This window comes from Lagenorhynchus albirostris, chromosome 4, assembly GCF_949774975.1.
Source record: "Lagenorhynchus albirostris chromosome 4, mLagAlb1.1, whole genome shotgun sequence".
NCBI lineage: Eukaryota > Metazoa > Chordata > Mammalia > Artiodactyla > Delphinidae > Lagenorhynchus > Lagenorhynchus albirostris.
In genome coordinates, this window is record NC_083098.1 from 6,281,814 (window position 1) to 6,304,269 (window position 22,456).

At 41.3% G+C, this 22,456-nt stretch overlaps 1 protein-coding gene across 1 annotated transcript in view; it reads left to right on the forward strand.

Annotated features, from left to right (window-relative positions):
• Nucleotides 1-1,113: 1,113 nt before the first annotated feature.
• TMA16 (translation machinery associated 16 homolog) overlaps nucleotides 1,114-22,456 on the forward strand; it is a 43,983-nt gene continuing 22,640 nt past the window's right edge. The window contains exons 1-2 of the mRNA XM_060147542.1: nucleotides 1,114-1,361; nucleotides 16,736-16,848. Of these exons, the coding sequence (XP_060003525.1) occupies nucleotides 1,359-1,361; nucleotides 16,736-16,848 (116 nt within the window). The 5' untranslated portion in view covers nucleotides 1,114-1,358. The remainder of the gene's footprint in view (nucleotides 1,362-16,735; nucleotides 16,849-22,456) is intronic.

A 22,456-nucleotide genomic window follows, 5' to 3' on the forward strand; every position in this document is an offset into this window, starting at 1 on the left:
CCTCTGAACTCTTTTTTCAACTAGGCCTGGAATTTTGGATTGCCTGTTCGTATCTGATTGTTCAATTTTAGCAGGAAAGTCGGTTTAGCCAGAGTCCCCCATCTTCCACATCTGGTCAACCTCCATGTCTGTAACTCATCAGATTCCGGATCATTCACCATCTTCCAGGTGATATCTGATCATACCAGCCTGCCTATTTCGAGAGTCCTGTTAGGTTGGTATAGCCAGAATGCCCCGTTACCCCTAATGTTTCCTCTTAGTAATTTTCCATCCACTACCCGCCACCCTGCTCCTGGGCTATAAATTCCCTCTTCTCCCCGTATATTCCGAGTGGAGCCCGTATCTCTCCCCACTGCGGTGATCCTTATACAGATTGAGGAGGAGCCCCTTGAATAAAGTCTGCCTTACCTTTCCTTCAATTTTTTGCCTTTAACGTAGGTCTCTGCTCAACTCTTAACTTTCAAAAGCGGATTCAGAGACCAGCACGTGTGAAACAGCTTTCCTGCCTACCCTTCCAGTTTTATGTTTTTCAGAACAGTATGGTACTGGAAACAATATTAATTAGGTGTTGTTTTTTCACATGTCGCCTTGGAATATGAGCTGAGCTAGGGCAGGAATATCGTCGGCGTATTCCCAAGGCCTGGCACACAGTAGGAGATCATTCAGTGTTTGCTGAACGAATATATTGTCCACGGAATCCTCCCAAGTACAGATGGAACGAAGACTCACACATCGTGAGAACAACACAGAAAAACCGGGTGGGAAGGAGCCTCGAGTGGGCAGAGGGGGGCTTCACGGGTGAGGAAACAGCCTTGGGGGAACTTCGCTCAGGCGGCCCGGAAGCGCGGAGGGCAGGCCTGCGCCCGGGGAACGCGGCGGCCCTGGGCGCCACCGGCAGCGGGCGGCGTGCGCGAGGCCGGAGCCCGGTGCCGCCACGTCCGAAGGGGCTGCGCGGCCCGGGAGCTGCGCGCCGGGCAGACGCCCGAGACCCCGCGGGGCCGGGCCGCCACCGCCGGAAGCGCCGAGCTCAGGTCGCTGCCTCACGCCCGGCGCCGCCCCGTTCACCCTTAGCCCCGAGCTCCGCCACCCCGCCCACGGCGCCCAGGGAGCACGCGGGGAGCCTGTCTGCGCGGCGGGGGCGTGAGAGTCCGCCACGGCCCACAAAGGTGAGGTCTTGTTTCCGGGGACGTTTTAGGGAAGAACACTCGTCCCTCCCCCTGCCGGTCAGGTGAGCCCGGCTTCTTCCGCTCCTCGTGGATTTGGCCGGAGTCGCCTCGTGAGCTGTTGCCGCCGCCGACTCTGAGGTCTCGCCGTGTGGACTCGGGGGTCCGGAGGTCCCAGGCCGCGAGAACGTCACCATGGTGGGTCCCACCCGTTTCTGGAAGGCTCCGGTTGGCGGCGGGGAGGGCAGGCCGGCGTCGGGCCGCTGGGAGCGGGGTGCGGAGGGAGAACGGTGGGCAGTGGGCGGTGCGCGGGCTGCGGTGCAGGCACGGGTTCCGGGCCGGGTCCTGCAGGGCTCTTAGGGCGCCTGCCGCTGCCCCCAGCCCGCGGGGAATCCGCGGGTCTCCGTGTACTCGCTCCTCAGCGGTGTAGGAGCGGGGGACGGACGGGGCGCGTCGGGGACGGCGTAGTCGCCGGTCCTCGCGGCCGCTCACCACCCCTCAGTGTAATACTCCCGCCCCAGACCTTGCCTCCACGCCCCTCATCCCCTCCGTCGCACTGACACTTGGTTTTTATTAAAAATGCAGTGGATGCAGAAGAGCGCTTATGTAGCACGTTTAAGTATAAACCGTATAAGGAACTCTCGTTTATCCGTTTTTCACTTTAAGAACACGTCTGTGTTCTCCTTGAACCTATATTTCCAGGAGCCACTAAGAGGTAAACAGTATCTAAATTATGCTTGCTTGTTTTTATGTTTACTCCTTATGTTTATATTACAAAACTGCTATTTTTTTCCTTTTTGCTTCTGTTGTTGAGAATAATTCTTGAATGGGAACATGTTTTGTAAATAGTCACTTTTCAATTAGTTTCTAACGAAAACAACAGCATAAAAAAGTTTATAATCTGGTAATAAGTTGTGATACTCTGGTCTCAGTGCCATTAGTCCCCTTTCTCTGTCACTTTCCATTTTCTCTTTTTCCTTTTCATTGTATTTTTATTTTTCATGTCTGTCTACAGTCTTTTTGCTTTAGATTATATATACGTTTGTGTAAATTAAGTCTTTTTATTTATCAGTATGTGCGGTGGCCAGCTGTTTATAATTTTCTTTTCTAGGCTTTCCTAGAAAACCTTGGCTCCCTTGTCTGGACTCCCGATTCTGTTTTATTTGTCTCTGTTTCTGTTTTTATGCCTATAAGTGTAGTAAGTATTAAAGCGATTACCTGCTAGTAAAAACTGGTTTCTGAGAGTTAGTAAAACTAAAGAAAAACATTAATGAACCTAGTATACCAGCTTTGGGGATAATGTTACATGTACGTGGTTTAAAAAAAAAAAGAGTAAAATGTTGTCCGTGAAATGTGTGTTAATTTCCTTTTACTGCTGTGAAAAATTAATACAAATTTAATGGCTTGAAACAACACAGATTCATTCTCTTATATTCCTGGAGATCAGAAGTCCAAAAATGAGCCTTACTGAGCTAGAATCAAGGTGTAGGTGGGGCTGTTTTCCTTCAGGATGCTCTAGTGGAGAATCTCGTCCCTTTTTCCAGTTTCTAGAGGTTGGCTCTTGGCCTTCCTTCTCTTCAAAGCCATCAGTGTAACATCTTCAAATCTGCCTGAAGAGAAGGGCACATCTCTTTCTCTTGACAGTGATCCTTCTGCCTCCCTCTTATAAAGACCTTGCAATTATTTTGGGCCCTTGTGGATAATCCAGGATAATCTCCCCATCTCAGGATCTTCGATGGCATCTGTACAGTCCTTTTTGCCATGTGTGGTAACACATTCATGGGTGTGGGGGAATTAGAGCATGGTCATCTTTGGGAGGGAGGGCATTCTACCTACAACAAAAAGTAGGTCTGCCTCCAACTGTGTTACCTAATTCCCTAGCTCAGTTGAGAAACAACCACTGTTAGAACACAGTTTCTTAGATAATCATTCAGATATTTCATATGAATGTGCCAGTATATATGTCCTCTGACCTCCCTCTTTTTATAGAAGCAGTATGCTAGACACGCTCCTAATGCCCCTCGCTTTTTTTCTTCTACCTGATCTTAGACATCAATCTACGTGAGTACACATAGATCTACCTCTTGCTTTTTTAACAGCTGACATCCTATTGTTTGCTTTTACTGTAATTTATTTACCAGGTCTCTGATGGACACTTAAGCTGTTTCCATCCTTTTGCTATTACAAACACTGCTGCATTGATTATTATTTGTTTTGTACATGTGTAAATATGTCTGTAGACTAAATTAATAGAAGTAGGATTCCTTGATCAAAAGACGTGCAGTTTTTATTTTGAAAAGAACTATCAAATCACCTTCCAGAAGATTGTACCAATTTACATCCCGCTTATGACTACTAACTCACCCACAGTGTCACTAATGCAGTGTGAATAAATAATTTTTAAAAATCTTTTTTATACCTTAAAAATTATAGTTTATTGAAGTTTTAATTTACATTTCTTTTAAGGTAGAGCACACATCTTTTCAAAACTTAAAAGGCATTTATCTATACTCTTTCTTGTGACCTGTTTTTATTTTAGGTTACTAATCTTTTTCTCATTGATTTCATAATGGTGCGTGTTACATTGTAGGTGCTTATTAAATATCTGTTCATCTGAGCTTAGCCCTAGCCCCTTTTCTTATTCTACTGAAGAGACTTTTATCTCTGTGGCTTTAAAGTACCTCCTTTAACCCCACGTTATCCCAAATTTGTATCTTCAGCCCAGACCTGTTTTCTAGGTGCCAGACTCATAACTTTATTTACTTAGTTTACATCTCTACTTAGCAGTCTCCAGGGCATCTTAAACCAGTGGCTGAAAGTGGGTTCTTGATGCCCCCTGTCTCCATGTGCCAATTCCTGTCTTAGTCAGTGGGAGTTCTGACCACTTGGTTGCTTTGTTGCAAACGTGGGAGTCATACTGGACTCTTCCCTTTCCCTCACCGTCCATAGTCAGTTCTGTCATTCTGTCTTCAAAATGCATTTCATACCTTGCCATTTGTCTCCATCTTCACTGTCACCCTGGTTGTGCCACTCAACTGTCATCTTTTTCTTAATGACCTCAATACTTAAGTAGTCTTGCTTCTTACTGTATCTCTGTCCAAATTGTCCTATATACAGCAGCTCACTTTATTCTTAAAAAACCAAGTAGATCTCAAGTCCTCGGGGAGTCTCTTCCTGATTTCCCAAAGTTAGGTACACCTATTATATGGTGGCCATTTTCTGGCCAGCACTTACTAAGTTATATAGTTATTCATGAGATAACTAGATTGTAAATTACGTAGTTAGGATATAACTAGACTGTAAGCAAGTCCATGTCTGTTTTTAATCCTGGAACCTCACTGCCTATTTTAATATATGGTAGTGTGTGCTCAGTAAGTTTGTGGGTTTTTGTTTTTTTTGGTCAGTGAACATTAGTATAAGATAGAGGTGTTAAGAGTGGTAGCAGAAGAATGGGAGAAATGGTTAATTCTGACTAGATATCGATGGGTAAGTCAGGAATAACATAAAGTTGAGCCTGATGTTAGATTTTTGCATGAAAGGTAAAGTCGGCATTAGAGAATTATTAAGATATTTTCTTAATGTTAAGGAGAGTATTGTTTGTGAGCCTTTAAAAATTATTTTTATATGAGGTATTTCACACGATTTTAAAGAACTTTTTAAAATATTTCTTACTCATAGTAGCTCAGTGTACAGTATACAGTAAAATATTCACTTGGGTCAACATCCCACTCTCTTTTCTTTCCTTCCAACTATTATTTTCAACCCAGTAGAACATGTTTGTAGTCTTCAGGGAGCTGCAATGTAGGAGATAAGCACACGTGTGGAATTAAATGACTGGTCAGTGCAGTATGTTAAGTGCTATGGGAGAAACGCTACCCAGAGAGAAAGGATACTGAGATGTGAAATGGTTACATATTTGTGGATGTCTTCACAAATATGTGAACTGGAAATGGTCCTTGAAAATTGAATGGGATTTAACAAGGCTTATGTGGAGAACAGTTAAGTTGCTTTCTGGATGCTCTAACTATGTATTTGTCATTGACACTTGTCGTTGGCATCAAATTTATCTGTTAAGCAAAGGAAATGCCCTAGGGTTCTTCAGGGTAGAGTGCCTGCAAAAAAAATGGTGCAGGTTCTGTTAATTAGTTCATTACATTCCTGTTATGTCTTCGATGTTAAGTGACTTAGTATATCATATTCTAGAATTTATTTTGTGCTTTAGGGTATTTGGAGTTTAAGGTATTATATACTGTAAGCTTTCTCAGTTGTAGGCATGGCTTTACTCCTCTACATTTTTTTTTTTTAAGTATTCATATACCTTTGTGTACCTTAAGTGTGTTTGGTGAAATGGTCATTCTTCTAGGTTTCTAGTTGAATTGGGCAGTCTAAATGACACTTTTGTTTCTAGTTGAGCCTAGATTCTTTGATGGCTTGGTACTATTTTAGGAAAAGTTCCATTTTGTTATTTATGATTTTAACAGGAATATTTAAAGCATATTGCTCCTGAAATACCCCTCTTTGTTGCGGTGTTGTTTGAATAAACTACTTGTGTGTTTTCTTTGTTACTCTGAAGTATGAATCCAAAGACTAGTTTATAATGAATTTTCTGAAGTAATCACTAAAGATTGTATGTAAGAGAGACTTTTAATATCAGTTTTCTTTTTTTGTTTTTTTTTTTAACATCTTTATTGGGGTATAATTGCTTTACAATGGTGTGTTAGTTTCTGCTTTATAACAAAGTGAATCAGTCATACATAAACATATGTTCCCATATCTCTTCCCTCTTGCGTCTCCCTCCCTCCCACCCTCCCTATCCCACCCCTCCAGGCTGTCACAAAGCACTGAGCCAATATCCCTGTGCCATGCGGCTGCTTCCCACTAGCTATCTACCTTACTACGTTTGTTAGTGTGTATATGTCCATGATTCTCTCTCGCCCTGTCACAGCTCACCCTTCCCCCTCCCCATAACCTCAAGTCCGTTCTCTAGGTCTGCGTCTTTATTCCTGCCTTACCCCTAGGTTCTTCATGACATTTTTTTTTCTTAAATTCCATATATATGTGTTAGCATACGGTATTTGGCTTTTTCTTTCTGACTTACTTCACTCTGTATGACAGACTCTAGGTCTATCCACCTCATTACAAATAGCTCAATTTCATTTCTTTTTATGGCTGAGTAATATTCCATTGTATATATGTGCCACATCTTCTTTATCCATTTATCCGATGATGGGCACTTAGGTTGTTTCCATCTCCGGGCTATTGTAAATAGAGCTGCAATGAACATTTTGGTACATGACTCTTTTTGAATTTTGGTTTTCTCAGCGTATATGCCCAGTAGTGGGATTGCTGGGTCATATGGTAGTTCTATTTGTAGTTTTTTAAGGAACCTGCATACTGTTCTCCATAGTGGCTGAACCAATTCACATTCCCACCAGCAGTGCAAGAGTGTTCCCTTTTCTCCACACCCTCTCCAGCATTTATTGTTTCTAGATTTTTTGATGAGGGCCATTCTGACTGGTGTGAGATGATATCTCATTGTAGTTTTGATTTGCATTTCTCTAATGATTAATGATGTTGAGCGTTCTTTCATGTGTTTGTTGGCAGTCTGTATATCTTCTTTGGAGAAATGCCTGTTTAGGTCTTCCGCCCATGTTTGGATTGGGTTGTTTGTTTTTTTGTTATTGAGCTGCATGAGCTGCTTGTAAATTTTGGAGATTAATCCTTTGTCGGTTGCTTCATTTGCAAATATTTTCTCCCATTCTGAGGGTTGTCTTTTGGTCTTGTTTATGGTTTCCTTTGCTGTGCAAAAGCTTTGAAGTTTCATTAGGTCCCATTTGTTTATTTTTGTTTTTATTTCCATTACTCTAGGAGGTGGGTCAGAAAGGATCTTGCTGTGATTTATGTCATAGAGTGTTCTGCCTATGTTTTCCTCTAAGAGTTTGATAGTTTCTGGCCTTACATTTAGGTCTTTAATCCATTTTGACCTTATTTTTGTGTATGGTGTTAGGGAGTGATCTAATCTCATACTTTTACATGTAGCTGTCCAGTTTTCCCAGCACCACTTATTGAAGAGGCTGTCCTTTCTCCACTGTACATTCCTGCCACCTTTATCAAATATAAGGTGTCCATATGTGCGTGGGTTTATCTCTGGGCTTTCTATCCTGTTCCATTGATCTATCTTTCTGTTTTTGTGCCAGTACCATACCGTCTTGATAACTGTAGCTTTGTAGTATAGTCTGAAGTCAGGGAGCCTGATTCCTCCAGTTCCTTTTTTCGTTCTCAAGATTGCTTTGGCTATTCGGGGTCTTTTGTGTTTCCATACAAATTGCAAAATTTTTTGTTCTAGTTGTGTGAAAAATGCCAGTGGTAGTTTGATAGCGATTGCATTGAATCTGTAGATTGCTTTGGGTGGTAGAGTCATTTTCACAATGTTGATTCTTCCAATCCAAGAACATGGTATATCTCTCCATCTATTTGTATCATCTTTAATTTCTTTCATCAGTGTCTTATAATTTTCTGCATACAGGTCTTTTGTCTCCTTAGGTAGGTTTATTCCTAGATATTTTATTCTTTTTGTTGCAATGGTAAATGGGAGTGTTTTCTTGATTTCACTTTCAGATTTTTCATCATTAGTATATAGGAATGCCAGAGATTTCTGTGCATTAATTTTGTATCCTGCCACTTTACCAAATTCATTGATTAGCTCTAGTAGTTTTCTGGTAGCATCTTTAGGATTCTCTATGTATAGGATCATGTCATCTGCAGTGACAGCTTTACTTCTTCTTTTCCGATTTGCATTCCTTTTATTTCCTTTTCTTCTCTGATTGCTGTGGCTAAAACTTCCAAAACTATGTTGAATAAGAGTGGTGAGAGTGGGCAACCTTGTCTTGTTCCTGATCTTAGTGGAAATGCTTTCAGTTTTTCACCATTGAGGATGATGTTGGCTGTGGGCTTGTCATATATGGCCTTTATTATGTTGAGGAAAGTTCCCTCTATGCCTACTTTCTGCACGGTTTTTATCGTAAATGGGTGTTGAATTTTGTCAAAAGCTTTCTCTGCATCTATTGAGATGATCATATGGTTTTTCTCCTTCAATTTGTTAATATGGTTTATCACATTGATAGATTTGCGTATATTGAAGAATCCTTGCATTCCTGGAATAAACCCCACTTGATCATGGTGTATGATCCTTTTAATGTGCTGTTGGATTCTGTTTGCTAGTATTTTGTTGAGGATTTTTGCATCTATGTTCATCAGTGATATTGGCCTGTAGTTTTCTTTCTTTGTGACATCCTTGTCTGGTTTTGGTATCAAGGTGATGGTGGCCTCGTAGAAGGAGTTTGGGAGTGTTCCTCCCTCTGCTATATTTTGGAAGAGTTTGAGAAGGATAGGTGTTAGCTCTTCTCTAAATGTTTGATAGAATTCGCCTGTGAAGCCATCAGGTCCTGGGCTTTTGTTTGTTGGAAGATTTTTAATCACAGTTTCAATTTCAGTGCTTGTGATTGGTCTGTTCATATTTTCTATTTCTTCCTGATTCAGTCTTGGCAGGTTGTGCATTTCTAAGAATTTGTCCATTTCTTCCAGGTTGTCCATTTTATTGGCATAGAGTTGCTTGTAGTAATCTCTCATGATCTCTTTTATTTCTGCAGTGTCAGTTGTTACCTCTCCTTTTTTATTTCTAATTCTATTGATTTGAGTCTTCTCCCTTTTTTTCTTGATGAGTCTGGCTAGTGGTTTATCTATTTTGTTTATCTTCTCAAAGAACCAGCTTTTAGTTTTATTGATCTTTGCTATTGTTTCCTTCATTTCTTTTTCATTTATTTCTGATCTGATTTTTATGATTTCTTTCCTTCTGCTAACTTTGGGGTTTTTTTGTTCTTCTTTCTCTAATTGCTTGAGGTGCAAGGTTAGGTTGTTTATTCGAGATGTTTCCTGCTTCTTAAGGTGGGCCTGTATTGCTATAAACTTCCCCCTTAGAACTGCTTTTGCTGCATTCCATAGGTTTTGGGTCGTTGTGTCTCCATTGTCATTTGTTTCTAGGTATTTTTTAATTTCCTCTTTGATTTCTTCAGTGATCACTTCATTATTAAGTAGTGTATTGTTTAGCCTCCATGTGTTTGTATTTTTTACAGATCTTTTCTGTAATTGATATCTAGTCTCATGGCGTTGTGGTCAGAAAAGATACTTGATACAATTTCAATTTTCTTAAATTTACCAAGGCTTGTTTTGTGACCCAAGATATGATCGATCCTGGAGAATGTTCCATGAGCACTTGAGAAAAATGTGTATTCTGTTGGTTTTGGATGGAGTGTCCTATAAATATCAATTAAGTCCATCTTGTTTAATGTATCATTTAAAGCTTGTGTTTCCTTATTTATTTTCATTTTGGATGATCTGTCCATGGGTGAAAGTGGGGTGTTTAAATCCCCTACTATGAATGTGTTACTGTCGATTTCCCCTTTGATGGCTGTTAGTATTTGCCTTATGTATTGAGGTGCTCCTATGTTGGGTGCATAAATATTTACAATTGTTATATCTTCTTCTTGGATCGATCCCTTGATCATTATGTAGTGTCTTTCTTTGTCTCTTTTAATAGTCCTTATTTTAAAGTCTATTTTGTCTGATATGAGAATTGCTACTCCAGCTTTCTTTTGGTTTCCATTTGCATGGAATATCTTTTTCCATCCCCTTACTTTCAGTCTGTATGTGTCTCTAGGTCTGAAGTGGGTCTCTTGTAGATGGCATATATAAGGGTCTTGTTTTTGTATCCATTCAGCTAATCTGTGTCTTTTGGTGGGAGCATTTAATCCATTTACATTTAAGGTAATTATCGATATGTATGTTCCTATTCCCATTTTCTAAATTGTTTTGGGTTTGTTATTATAGGTCTTTTCCTTCTCTTGTGTTTCTTGACTAGAGAAGATCCTTTAGCATTTGTTGTAAAGCTGGTTTGGTGGTGCTGAACTCTCTCAGCTTTTGCTTGTCTGTAAAGGTTTTAATTTCTCCATCAAATCTGAATGAGATCCTTGCTGGGTAGAGTAGTCTTGGCTGCAGGTTTTTCTCCTTCATCACTTTCAGTATGTCCTGACACTCCCTTCTGGCTTGTAGGGTTTCTGCTGAAAGATCAGCTGTTAACCTTATGGGGATTCCCTTATGTGTTATTTGTTGTTTTTCCCTTGCTGCTTTTAATATGCTTTCTTTGTATTTAATTTTTGACAGTTTGATTAATATGTGTCTTGGCCTGTTTCTCCTTGGATTTATCCTGTATGGGACTCCTTGTGCTTCCTGGACTTGATTAACTATTTCCTTTCCCATATTAGGGAAGTTTTCAACTATAATCTCTTCAAATATTTTCTCCGTCCCTTTCTTTTTCTCTTCTTCTTCTGGAACCCCTATAATTCGAATGTTGGTGCGTTTAATGTTGTCCCAGAGGTCTCTGAGACTGTCCTCAGTTCTTTTCTTTCTTTTTTCTTTATTCTGCTCTGCAGTAGTTATTTCCACTATTTTATCTTCCAGGTCACTTATCCGTTCTTCTGCCTCAGTTATTCTGCTATTGATCCCATCTAGAGTACTTTTAATTTCATTTATTGTGTTGTTCGTTGTTGCTTGTTTCATCTTTAGTTCTTCTAGGTCCTTGTTAAATGTTTCTTGCATTTTGTCCATTCTATTTCCAAGATTTCGGATCATCCTTACTATCATTATTCTGAATTCTTTTTCAGGTAGACTGGCTATTTCCTCTTCATTTGTTAGGTCTGGTGCATTTTTATCTTGCTCCTTCATCTGCTGTGTGTTTTTCTGTCTTCTCACTTTGCTTATCTTACTGTGTTTGGGGTCTCCTTTTTGCAGACTGCAGGTTCGTAGTTTCCGCTGTTTTTGATGTCTGTCTCCAGTGGCTAAGGTTGGTTCAGTGGGTTGTGTAGGCTTCCTGGTGGAGGGGACTAGTGCCTGTGTTGTGGTGGATGAGGCTGGATCTTGTCTCTCTAGTGGGCAGGTTCACGTCTGGTGGTGTGTTTTGGGGTGTCTGTGGCCTTATTATGATTTTAGGCAGCCTCTCTGCTAATGGGTGGGGTTGTGTTCCTGTTTTGCTAGTTGTTTGGCATACGTTGTCCAGCACTGTGGCTTGCTGGTCGTTGAGTGAAGCTGGATGCTGGTGTTAAGATGGAGGTCTCTGGGAGATTTTCGCCGTTTGATATTATGTGGAGCTGGGAGGTCTCTTGTTGACCAGTGTCCTGAAGTTGGCTCTCCTACCTCAGAGGCAGAGCCCTGACTCCTGGCTGGAGCACCAAGAGCCTTTCATCCACATGGCTCAGAATAAAAGGGAGAAAAAGTAGAGGGAATTAGTAGAAGTATGAGGAAAGAAAGAAGGAAAGGACGGAAGGAAGGAAGGAAGAAAGAAGCAAAGAAGGAAAGAAGGCAAGAAGGAAAGAAAGGAGGGAGGGAGGAAGGAAGGAGGGAAAGAAGGAAAAAAGACAGAAGATACAGTAAAAATAAAAGTATAATAAAGTTATTGAATTAAAAAATTATTATTTAGAAAAAAAAGGGACGGATAGAACCTTAGGACAAATGTTGGAAGCAAAGCTATACAGACAAAGTCTTACACAGAAGCATACACATATACCCTCACTAAAAGAGGTAAAGGGGGAAAAATCATAAATCTTGCTGTCAGAGACCACCTCCTGAATTTGGGATGATTCGTTGTCTAAGGGAGGGAAGGAAGGAAGGAAAGAAAGAAAGAAAGAAAGAACGAAGGTAAAGTATAATAACGTTATTAAAATTAAAATTGATTATTAAGAAAAAAATTTAAAAGAAAAAACCATGGACGGATAGAACCCTAGGACAAATGGTGGAAACAAGACTATACAGACAAGATCTCACACAGAAGCATACACATACACACTCACAAAAAGAGGAATAGGGAAAAAAAATCATAGATCTTGCTCCTAAAGTCCACTTCCTTAATTTGGGATGATTGGTTGTCTATTCAGGTATTCCACAGATGCAGGGTATATCAAGTTGATTGTGGAGCTTTAATCCGCTGCTCCTGAGGCTGCTGGGAGAGATTTCCCTTTCTCTTCTTTGTTCTCACAGCTCACTGGGGCTCAGCTTTGGATTTGGCCCCGCCTCTGCGTGTAGGTCGCTGGAGGGCGTCTGTTGTTTGCTCAGACAGGACGGGGTTAAAGGAGCCGCTGATTCGGGGGCTCTGGCTCACTCAGGCCGGCGGGGAGGGAGGGGCACGGAGTGCGGGGCGGGCCTGCGGCGGCAGAGGCCGGCGTGACTTTGCACCAGCCTGAGGCGCCGGCCGGCGTGACGTTGCGCCAGCCTGAGGCGCGCCGTGCGTTCTCCCGGGGAAGTTGTCCCTGGATCCCAGGAACCTGGCAGTGGCGGGCTGCACAGGCTCCGCGGAAGAGGGGTGTGGAGAGTGACCTGTGTTCGCACACAGGCCCCTTGGTGGCGGCAGCAGCAGCCTTAGCGTCTCCCGCCCGTCTCTGGGGTCCGCGCTTTTAGCCGCGGCTCGCGCCCGTCTCTGGGGTTCGCGCTTTTAGCCGCGGCTCGCGCCCGTCTCTGGAGTTCCTTTAAGCAGCGTTCTTAAACCCCTCTCCTCACGCACCAGGAAACAAAGAGGTAAGAAAAAGTCTCTTGCCTCTTCGGCAGCTCCAGACTTTTCCCCGGACTCCCTCCCGGCTAGCTGTGGTGCACTAACCCCTTCAGGCTATGTTCAAGCCGCCAACCCCAGTCCTCTCCCTGCGCTCCGTCCGAAACCGAAACCCGAGCCTCAGAGCCTCAGCTCGCAGCCCCGCCCGCCCCGGCGGGTGAGCAGACAAGCCTCTCGGGCTGGTGAGTGCCGGTGGGCACCGATCCTCTGTGCGGGAATCTCCCCGCTTTGCCCTCCGCACCCCTGTGGCTGCGCTCTCCTCCGCGGCTTCGAAGCTCCCTCTTCCGCCTCCCGCAGTCTCCGCCCGCGAAGGGGCTTCCTAGTGTGTGGAAACTTTTCCTCCTTCACAGCTGCCTCCCACTGGTGCAGGTGCCGTCCCTATTCTTTTGTCTCTGTTTTTTCTTCTTTTTTTTTCTTTTGCCCTACCCAGGTACGTGGGGGGTCTCTTGCCTTTTGGGAGGTCTGAAGTCTTCTGCCAGCGTTCAGTAGGTGTTCTGTAGGAGTTGTTCCACGTGTAGATGTATTTCTGGTGTATCTGTGGGGAGGAAGGTGATCTCCGCGTCTTACTCTTCCGCCATCTTCAAGGTCCAATATCAGTTTTCTTAACCGGAATATTTCTGTGGTGCCAGAAACTTTTGAAAGCTTCTGTTATTCAGAGTAGTCTGTGATGCTTATGAAAAAAATGTATTTTTGTTGTATCTTTGAGAGTTTAATTTGGTGCTTTTTGAAACATAAAATACTGAGTTTTAATTGAAAATACACCTTAAATCCCTCTCCCCCCAGTTTTGTTATATGTTTACATTCTGTACATTTTTATGAATTGTCAGATGTTTTACAAAATAAATTTGGACAATCCCTGATTGATGGAGATTAATTGCTTTTTAATTAAGAGATACTTAGCTTGAGTAGACCGTAATTAATAGATTAATTTTCATTGATAGGGTTTTACTTCACTTTTCCCCTGTTGAAGTATTTTGTTGGTTTTTATTTTTTAAAGTAATATATTGAAACATAAAATTGTTTTGAAATTTAATATTTTATTATACATGTTTCTGTGCCTTATTATATATTTATAACATGCCTTGAGGCAACCTTTTCATGAATAAATTATAATAAGAAATCATAGTCTACTGTTGAGTCAGAATATAAGTTCAGTTTTTTTGTATTTTCTTTGTACTAAGTCTTGGAGGTTCTTTAACTGAGTTCGAAAGCTGTGCAGACATTTTTATACTCCAACGGTATCAGCATTTCTTGTTCTAAAGAAAATTTTTAAATCTTTAAAGGAAATTTTTTTTAGACTTGGACATGCTGCTGAACCGTTACACAGCTCTGTAACTTAAGTTTTACAGCTTCAGAAACCATCTTTTTTTCTTGAGATTTTTGTGACCTTGTTTCATTTTTTTAAGCATTTTATTTGTTGGAATAAAGATATCTTTTCAAAGAGATCTTTGCTTTATTTTTTGGTCTTGCATTAGTTATCTCTTTAACATGCTATCCCACAATTTATCAACTTAAAACAACAGAATTTATTATCTCATACTTTTTCTGGGTCACAGATCAGGATCCTTACCTGGATCCTCTCCATCAAGGTTTCTCACCAGTTTCAGTCAAGGTATAACCTGAAGCTGTGGTTTCATCTCGGCACAGCTGTGGATGATCCATTTCCCAGCTCACTCACATTTTTCTTGTTGGGATTCAGCTCCTCGTGGACTGCTGGACCAAGGGCCTCTGTTCTTCAGTGCCTGTCCGCCGAGGCCTCTCTCAGTTACTTGTCACAGGGGCCCCTGTGTATGTAGGGCAGCTCACTACAAGCCAGCTGGTCTCCATCAGAGTGAGCCAGAAGAGGGCAAAAGAGAGCGGGCAAGACCGAGCCCGGGTCCTTTCATAACCTAATCTTGGGATTGATAGCTCATCGCTTTTGCCCCAGGCTAGTCAATAACGTGAGCTCACGCTCAGGGAGGGGGTTACAGGTGGGCGCAAACAGACTTGATTTATGTTTGCTGGGCACACTTCATGCACAAAAGTTCCTTCTCACACCTTCCTTTCTCCTTCCTCCCTCCCCGCCACATGTGCAGAGAGACACACAAAAGAATGCACATACTCTTATGATGGTTTCACACTTTATACTCCTATACTTGTAACAGCTTCCAGGGGCATCCTGGGTTTCAGACTTGGAGTTAATCTTCTCTGGTCAGGTTTATCAAGAAGTGAGCAGTAAATATTAAATATTTCAGTAAATATTTGTTGATGAAATGAGTACATGTGTGAGGTGGTCATTTTAACTAATTCTGCCTGGAGAGTTTTACAAAGGAATTGACTTTGAGCTACGTCTTGTCAAAGGACAAGTAAGGAAATGGATTTTGCAGGCAGAGGTAGCAACAAGTATAGTCTCCAGATGTAAATAAACAGCAAGGTATATTCTAGAATTGGTGAGAAGTTAGTAAGAATTGGATGAAGGATCTTTGGAAGAATGGGATGTAATGCTGGAGAAGTAGGTTGGGGTAGATTGTTTTCCACGTTAAGGATTTAGGGCCTGAGTTAGTGCAGCTCTTTAGCAGGGGAGAAGGACTTTACTAATTAGTGTTCTAGGAAGATAAGCTCTGTCACTTCCAATGAAAAAGAACTAGCAGTGAGAACCTAAAGGCCATCCTAATCATGAAAGATCATGAGCCTGAATTAAGACAGTGACAGTAGGTTTGAAGAGAATATTCTAGAAACATGACCTTTTTGAGAATTAGGTATGTTAGCTAATGCCTCTTTTTCTTCTGTAATCCTGTATTTTTTCTGAGAATAAAGATTATATTTACTAACCGCTTATGTAATCCTCCCTTACATATAATATAGGTGGAATATGTGTTTTGATTTTCTTTTCCACTTCTCACTGGCTGGAGTGTAGACCTGCTTTTAAGCCATTTTGAACTCTGGATAGATACGAGGTTACAGCCTAAGGATAGTAGGATAACAAGGTGGAAGGAGTTTGGATCTCAGGGCTTTGTGGAACAGAACCTCCAGCTCCTTTTTACATGAGAGAGCTAAGCTTCATCTGGGTTAAGCCACTACTTTTTGGCTTTCTATTATAGGGAGCCAAACAAAATTCCTAAGTAATATAGGTCAGATATAAGATACAGAATTATGTAGGAATAAAAAGTTACTGAAATACTAGACAACTAGTTTAGAGGACCTAGTTAACTGGCATAAGGGTTGAATGGGATGTGCTAATTTCGAGATGGCTTATATTATTTCCTCTGTTCCTCATCTCCTGTGAGCCCAAGTTTGATTTGCTTTATTCACTGCCCAGCGTTCCACGTGTAGCTTCTGCAGTCGGGCTCGCATTAACATCCTGTGTTCCTTCTGCCCTCTTTCAACTTTCTTAACTTTGATGCAAATTTCCAACCGTGAGTCTTCTCACTATCTGCATTCTTTGTATCTGCTTTGAAGCTGGAACAGTTGAAGAGCTGGTTCATTGACTCTGTGCCTTTCTTTCTGTTCTTACATTAATGGAGAATAGTTCTGAATACAGTTGACCCTTGAACAATGCAAGGTTAGGGGCACTGATCCTCCATACAGTCAAAAATCTGCATGTAATTTATAGTCGGCCCTCCATATATGCAGTTCCTCCATAACTGTGGATCATGTAGCACTGTAGTATTTACTGTGGGAAAAAAATCAATCTGTGTTTAAGTGGACCCATGCATTTCAAACCGATGTTCAAGGGTCAACTGTATGTATATCATTTCTGTTAGGAGCATGGAAACAAAGACTTTGAGTCTGGCGTTTCTCCTGATTTGTAGTGTAGTATTTCTGACTCACAGTATTTCTGTTATATTACTGTTTTAAATTTTTATTTATAAAGAAAATTTTTTGAGAGAAGTCATTTATGTATCTGACTGTGTGTGCCATATGTTTCTCTACATTTTAGCCTAAAGCACCAAAGGGAAAAGGTGTAGGACAAGAAAAAAAAGTCATCCATCCATACAGTAGAAAAGCGGCTCAAATTACGAGAGAGGCCCACAAACAAGAAAAAAAGGAAAAGTAAGTGTCTTCATTGTTTGTATTATGCATTGGTGAAAAGCCCTTTTATATATTTATTCCTAATCAGTATTCCCTTTCTCTTCCTTTAATAAATGTCTAAGTATGTTCTGTGCACTAAGGTAAAACAGTGAACGAGGATTCAGCTCTTAAAGCTTACCTAAAACAGATATATAAATATAAATGGATTGTGATGCGGGCAGTGAAGGAAAATTTTAAAGGATTATGGGATACAGAGTGAGGGAGAGGTTCTGTTTTACGTAAGACAGTCGTGGAAGGCTTCTCTGAAGACCTTACATTTGAGCAGAGAGCTGAAAGGTGTGAGGCAGTGAGCCATGCAGACATATATTAGGCAAGTAGGTTAAAGTGCCCATTAGATGTGGAAGACAAGAGATAGAATGGGCAGTTGAGTGTCCTGGGTCTGGGGCTCAGAGGATAGGTTAGGGATGTAGACACAGATTTGGGAGCCATCAGTGTCTAGCTGGAACTCGAAGTCATGAGACTGGATAAGATCACCTACCAATTAAATGAAGATAAGAGAGAGAGAGGAGCATCAAGGATTGAGTCCAGAGGCCCCTACCATTCAGAAGTTGGAGAAATGGGGAGGCTCTGACAAGCAAGCCTGAGAAAGAGGGAAAAAAAGATAGCGTTTCAAAGAGAAAACACTGATCAACCTGTGTCATTTGTTGGATTAACGCTGAGAATTGATTTAGTAATTTGATTTAGTAAAATGGAGAGCACTGTATATATATATATTTTCTTGCATTGTTTTCTTAGTTGTTGCTCTGGAAATTGCAATTCACATCTTAAAACTGAAAACAACCTAGTTCAGGTTAATGTCAAGTTAATTTCAATAGTATAGAAAAAACTTGCTCCACTATAGGTCCATGACCCCTTTCTTTGTACTATTATTGTCATATAAGTTACATCTTTATATACCGTAAGCTTATAATTTCATAATTATCATTTTTATGCAGTTATCATAAGTTAGGACAAGAAAAGTGTTACAAACAAAAATACATTTATACTGTCTTTTCTATTTATTTACCTATGTAATTACCTTTTTTCATTGGTGCTCCTTATTTTTTCATGTGGATTCAAATTACTATTTACTGTCCTTTCATTTTGGCCAGAAGGACTCCCTTTAGTGTTTCTCATAAGGCAGGTCTGAAAATGACAAGATTCTCTCATTTTTGTTTATCCGAGAACGTCTTTAATTTTTCTTTCATTTCTGTAGACTGTGCTTCATTTTGCAGTTCCACTGTGTATAGAATTCTTGGTTCATAGCCTTCCTGTTCAACACTTGGAAGTCACCCCTTGGCCTTTGGCCTCCAGGGTTCTGATTAGGAGTCAGCTGTTAATCTTATTGAGGATCCCTTGTATGTGATGAGTCACTTTTCTCCTGATCTTTCAAGATATCCTCCTTGACTGTCAGTAGTTTGACAATGATAAGCCTAGTTGTGGATCTCTGAGTTCATCCACCATGAAGTTTGTTAAGCTTCTGAGGCATGTGGGTTAATGTTTTTCATCGAATTGGGAAATTTGGGGCCATTATTTTTTCAAATATCCTTTTGGTCCTCTCTCTCCTCTCCTGTGACTCCCATTATGCATATGTTGTATGTTTCTGAAAGGGTGTCCCCTTTCTGTTGCTCAGATCGGATAATTTCAACTGACTTGTTCTGATATTTGCTTGTCTTTGTCCAGAGGTCCAACCCTCTGGACTACCTCAGGAACAGTTTCTATTGTATGCTATTTTTAACCCCTGAGTATGGGCCCTACTTTCCTGTTTGTTCGTGGGTCTCCTAATTTTTTGTACTTTTTTGTTCAAAACTGGACATTTTAAGCAGGTTGACAATCTTGTTAATCAGACATGCCCTACCCCCAACCTCAGTCAGGTTTGCTGTTGTTGTGTTGTTGCTGTTTGCTTTGTGACTTTCCTGGACTAATTTTGTAAAGCCTTTTTGTTGTGTGTGGCCTTTGCAGTTTCTGTTGAGTTAGTGGTCAGCTAATGTTTGGACAGGGATTTCTTTAATTGCCTTCAACTAATGAGTCAGCCTTTATTGAGGGGCTATGTTAGTCTGTTGGATATGCTTTCAGTGCTCCAGTAGGCAGTTTATAGACTTCATTTCTCATTTACACAGAGCCTCAGGGTTGCCCAGAGGTGAGAGAGTAGGACCTTCTCAGATCCTCCTTTGGTACAAACACAGTCCTGAATGTACATATATCATTCTAGATTCCCAGGAGTATGTTGGAGCTAGCTTTTCAAAGCCCTCTATGGGCTTTCCATTCCTTAATTTTTCCTTTTAAATTTTTTTGGTCAGCCTTTTGTTAGCCCCCAACTGGTAATATCACTCAGGCAGCTGCTGTGTTAGACAGCTGCTGCTGAGATTGTTTCTGAGAAACAACCTGGGGATAGGGCTGCTTCCACAGAGTTAGCTCTGAGTTAGATGAAATAAAGTAATTCTGAGAACGGAGCTGTTCAGTCTGCTGCTGGTTGGGTCAGATGGTGACAACTCTCAGGATGAAGCTTTTGGGGAATTCCAAACCCAATCTGTTCTAGTGGCTGCTAGGAGGATGGCTTTTAACAACTACCATAAGTTGCTAGTCTATTGGTTTGCAAGTCTACTGCAGAGCTGGGAAGAGGGGGATGGGATTAAAACACCATAGAGATTACTCTTCTTACTGAGATTGGGTCGTTTTTCTTGAGTAAACAAATGGACCTTGGATTGTTATAAGACTGGTTAATTTTTATACTTCTGAAAAGGTTGATTTTGACAAGTTTTATCAGTGTTCTCTTGCTTTTATGGAGGAGTAGATTTTTTTAAGTTCTTATTCTGCCATTCTGAAAATTGGCCTATATTCTTTTTTTTTTTTTTTTTTTTTGCTGTACTTGGGCCTCTCACTGTTGTGGCCTCTCCCGTTGCGGAGCACAGGCTCCGGACGCGCAGGCTCAGCGGCTATGGCTCACGGGCCCAGCCGCTCCGCGGCATGTGGGATCTTCCTGGACCGGGGCACGAACCCATGTCCCCTGCATCGGAAGGCGGACTCTCAACCACTGCGCCACCAGGGAAGCCCCTGGCCTATATTCTTGATGTGAAGAATTCATAGGAAAATTTTCTTCTTAGGAAAATTAAATATGTGTATGCTGCCCCTTCTTTTCTCCCCTTCCTATCCCTTAGCCACCCTTCTCTGATGAGCATCCCGCACTGTAATTTGCCTATTTTCCCTCCATCTGTGGGCTCTGAGAGTCCCCAGGAACTGCTATGGGATCAAATATAAAAATTCCTTAAAATGAAGTTATGAAATCAAAATAGAAATCATCATTTAGATTATTTTAGAATAGCCTTAGCACTTTTTTTGGGGGGGTGGGGTTTGGAATATAAAGAGTACATCTTCATCTTATTTTATTTTTATTTATTTATTTATTGGAGTAAAATTGCTTTACAATGTTGTGTTAGTTTCTGCTGTACAATGAAGTGAATCAACTATATGTATACATGTATCCCCTCCCTCTTGGACCTCCCTCCTCCCCTTCCACCAACATCTAGGTCATCACATAGCACCGAGCTGAGCTCCCTGTGCTATACAGCAGGTTCCACTAACTGTTTTACAGATGGTAGTGTATTTATGTCAAACCTAATCTCCCAGTTCGTCCCACCCTCCCCTTCCCCCACTGTGTCCACATGTCCATTCTCTACGTCTCTGTCTCTTCTTGCCCTACAGATAGGTTCACCTGTACCATTTTTCTAGAATCCACACATATGCGTTAATGTATGATATTTGTTTTTCTCTTTCTGGTTTACTTCACTCTCTATGACAGACTCTGGGTCCATCCACATCTCTACAAATGACCCAATTTCATTCCTATTTATGGCTGAGTAATATTCCATTGTATATATGTACCATATCTTCTTTATCCATTCATGTATCATTGGACATTTAGGTTGTTTCCATGTCCTGGCTATTGTAATTAGTGCTGCAGTGAACATTGGGGTACATGTGTCCTTTTGAATTACGGTTTTCTCAGGGTATATTCCCAGTAGTGGGATTGCCTGGTCATAGGGTAGTTCTATTTTTAGTTTTTAAGGAACCTTCATACTATTCTCCATAGTGGCTACATCAATTTACATTCCCACCAACAGTGCAAAAGGGTTCCCTTTTCTCCATACCCTCTCCAGCATTTATTGCTTGCAGAATTTTTGATGATGGCCATTCTGACCGGTGTGAGGTGATACCTCATTGTAGTTTTGATTTGCATTTCTCTAAATTAATTAATTTCATATGCCTCTTGGCCGTCTCTATGTCTTCTTTGGTGAAATGTCTATTTAGGTCTTCCACCCATGTTTTAATTGGTTTTTTTTTTTGATATTGAGCTCCGTGAGCTGTTTGTATATTGTGGAGATTAATCCTTTGTCCATTGCTTCATTTGCAAATATTTTTTCCCAGCCTTAGCATTTTAATGAATGCTACATACATTCGCATACTAGCTGATAGAAACCAGCACTTTCATTGTTAAATATTGATTCCTTGGCCAAGGCCAGTAGGGGTTAGCTGCTTTATAGTGATTTGGCTAGAAGTTTTCTTGAAAAGAATAGTCAAGTGCTGGGCTTCCCTGGTGGCGCAGTGGTTGAGAGTCCGCCTGCCGATGCAGGGGACGCGGGTTTGTGCCCCGGTCCAGGAGGATCCCACATGCTGTGGAGCGGCTGAGCCCGTGAGCCATGGCCGCTGAGCCTGCGCGTCCGGAGCCTGTGCTCCGCAGCGGGAGAGGCCATAACAGTGAGAGGCCCGCGTACTGCAAAAAACCCCAAAAAAACAAACCAAACAAACAAAAAGAATAGTCAAGTGCTATGATAGTATACTCGAATTTTCTTTCTTTTTTGTAAGGGAGGGTCTTTTTTTGTAATTAAGGGTTATTAGAATAATATTGTTTTAAAACAGTAGTTTTCAAACATCAGTTATCTATGTATCACTTTCATGAATTTTTTGTTTTTTTAACATGTTTATTGGAGTATAATTGCTTTACATTGTTGTGTTAGTTTCTGCTGTATAATAAAGTGAATCAGCTATACATATACTTATATCCCCCTGTGCCCTCCCTCTTGCGTCTTCCTCCCACCCTCCCTATACCACCCCTCTAGGTGGTCACAAAGCACTGAGCTGATCTCCCTGTGCTATGTGGCTGCTTCCCACTAGCTATCTGTTTTACATTTGGTAGTGTATATATGTCAATGCTTCTCTCTCACTTCGTCCCAGCTTACCTTTCCCCCTCCCTGTGTCCTTAAGTCCCTTCTCTATGTCTGTGTCTTTATTCCTGTCCTGCCCCTAGGTTCTTCAGAACCATTTTTTTTTACATTCCATATATACGTGTTAGCATATTGTATTTGTTTTTCTCTTTCTCACTTCACTCTGTATGACAGATTCTACGTCCATCCACCTCACTACAAATAACTCAGCTTCATTTCTTTTTATAGCTGAGTAATATTCCATTGTATATATGTGCCACATCTTTATCCATTCAGCTGTCGATGGACACTTAGGTTGCTTCCATGTCCTGGCTATTGTAAATAGAGCTGCAATGAACATTTTGGCACATGACTCTTTTTGAATTATG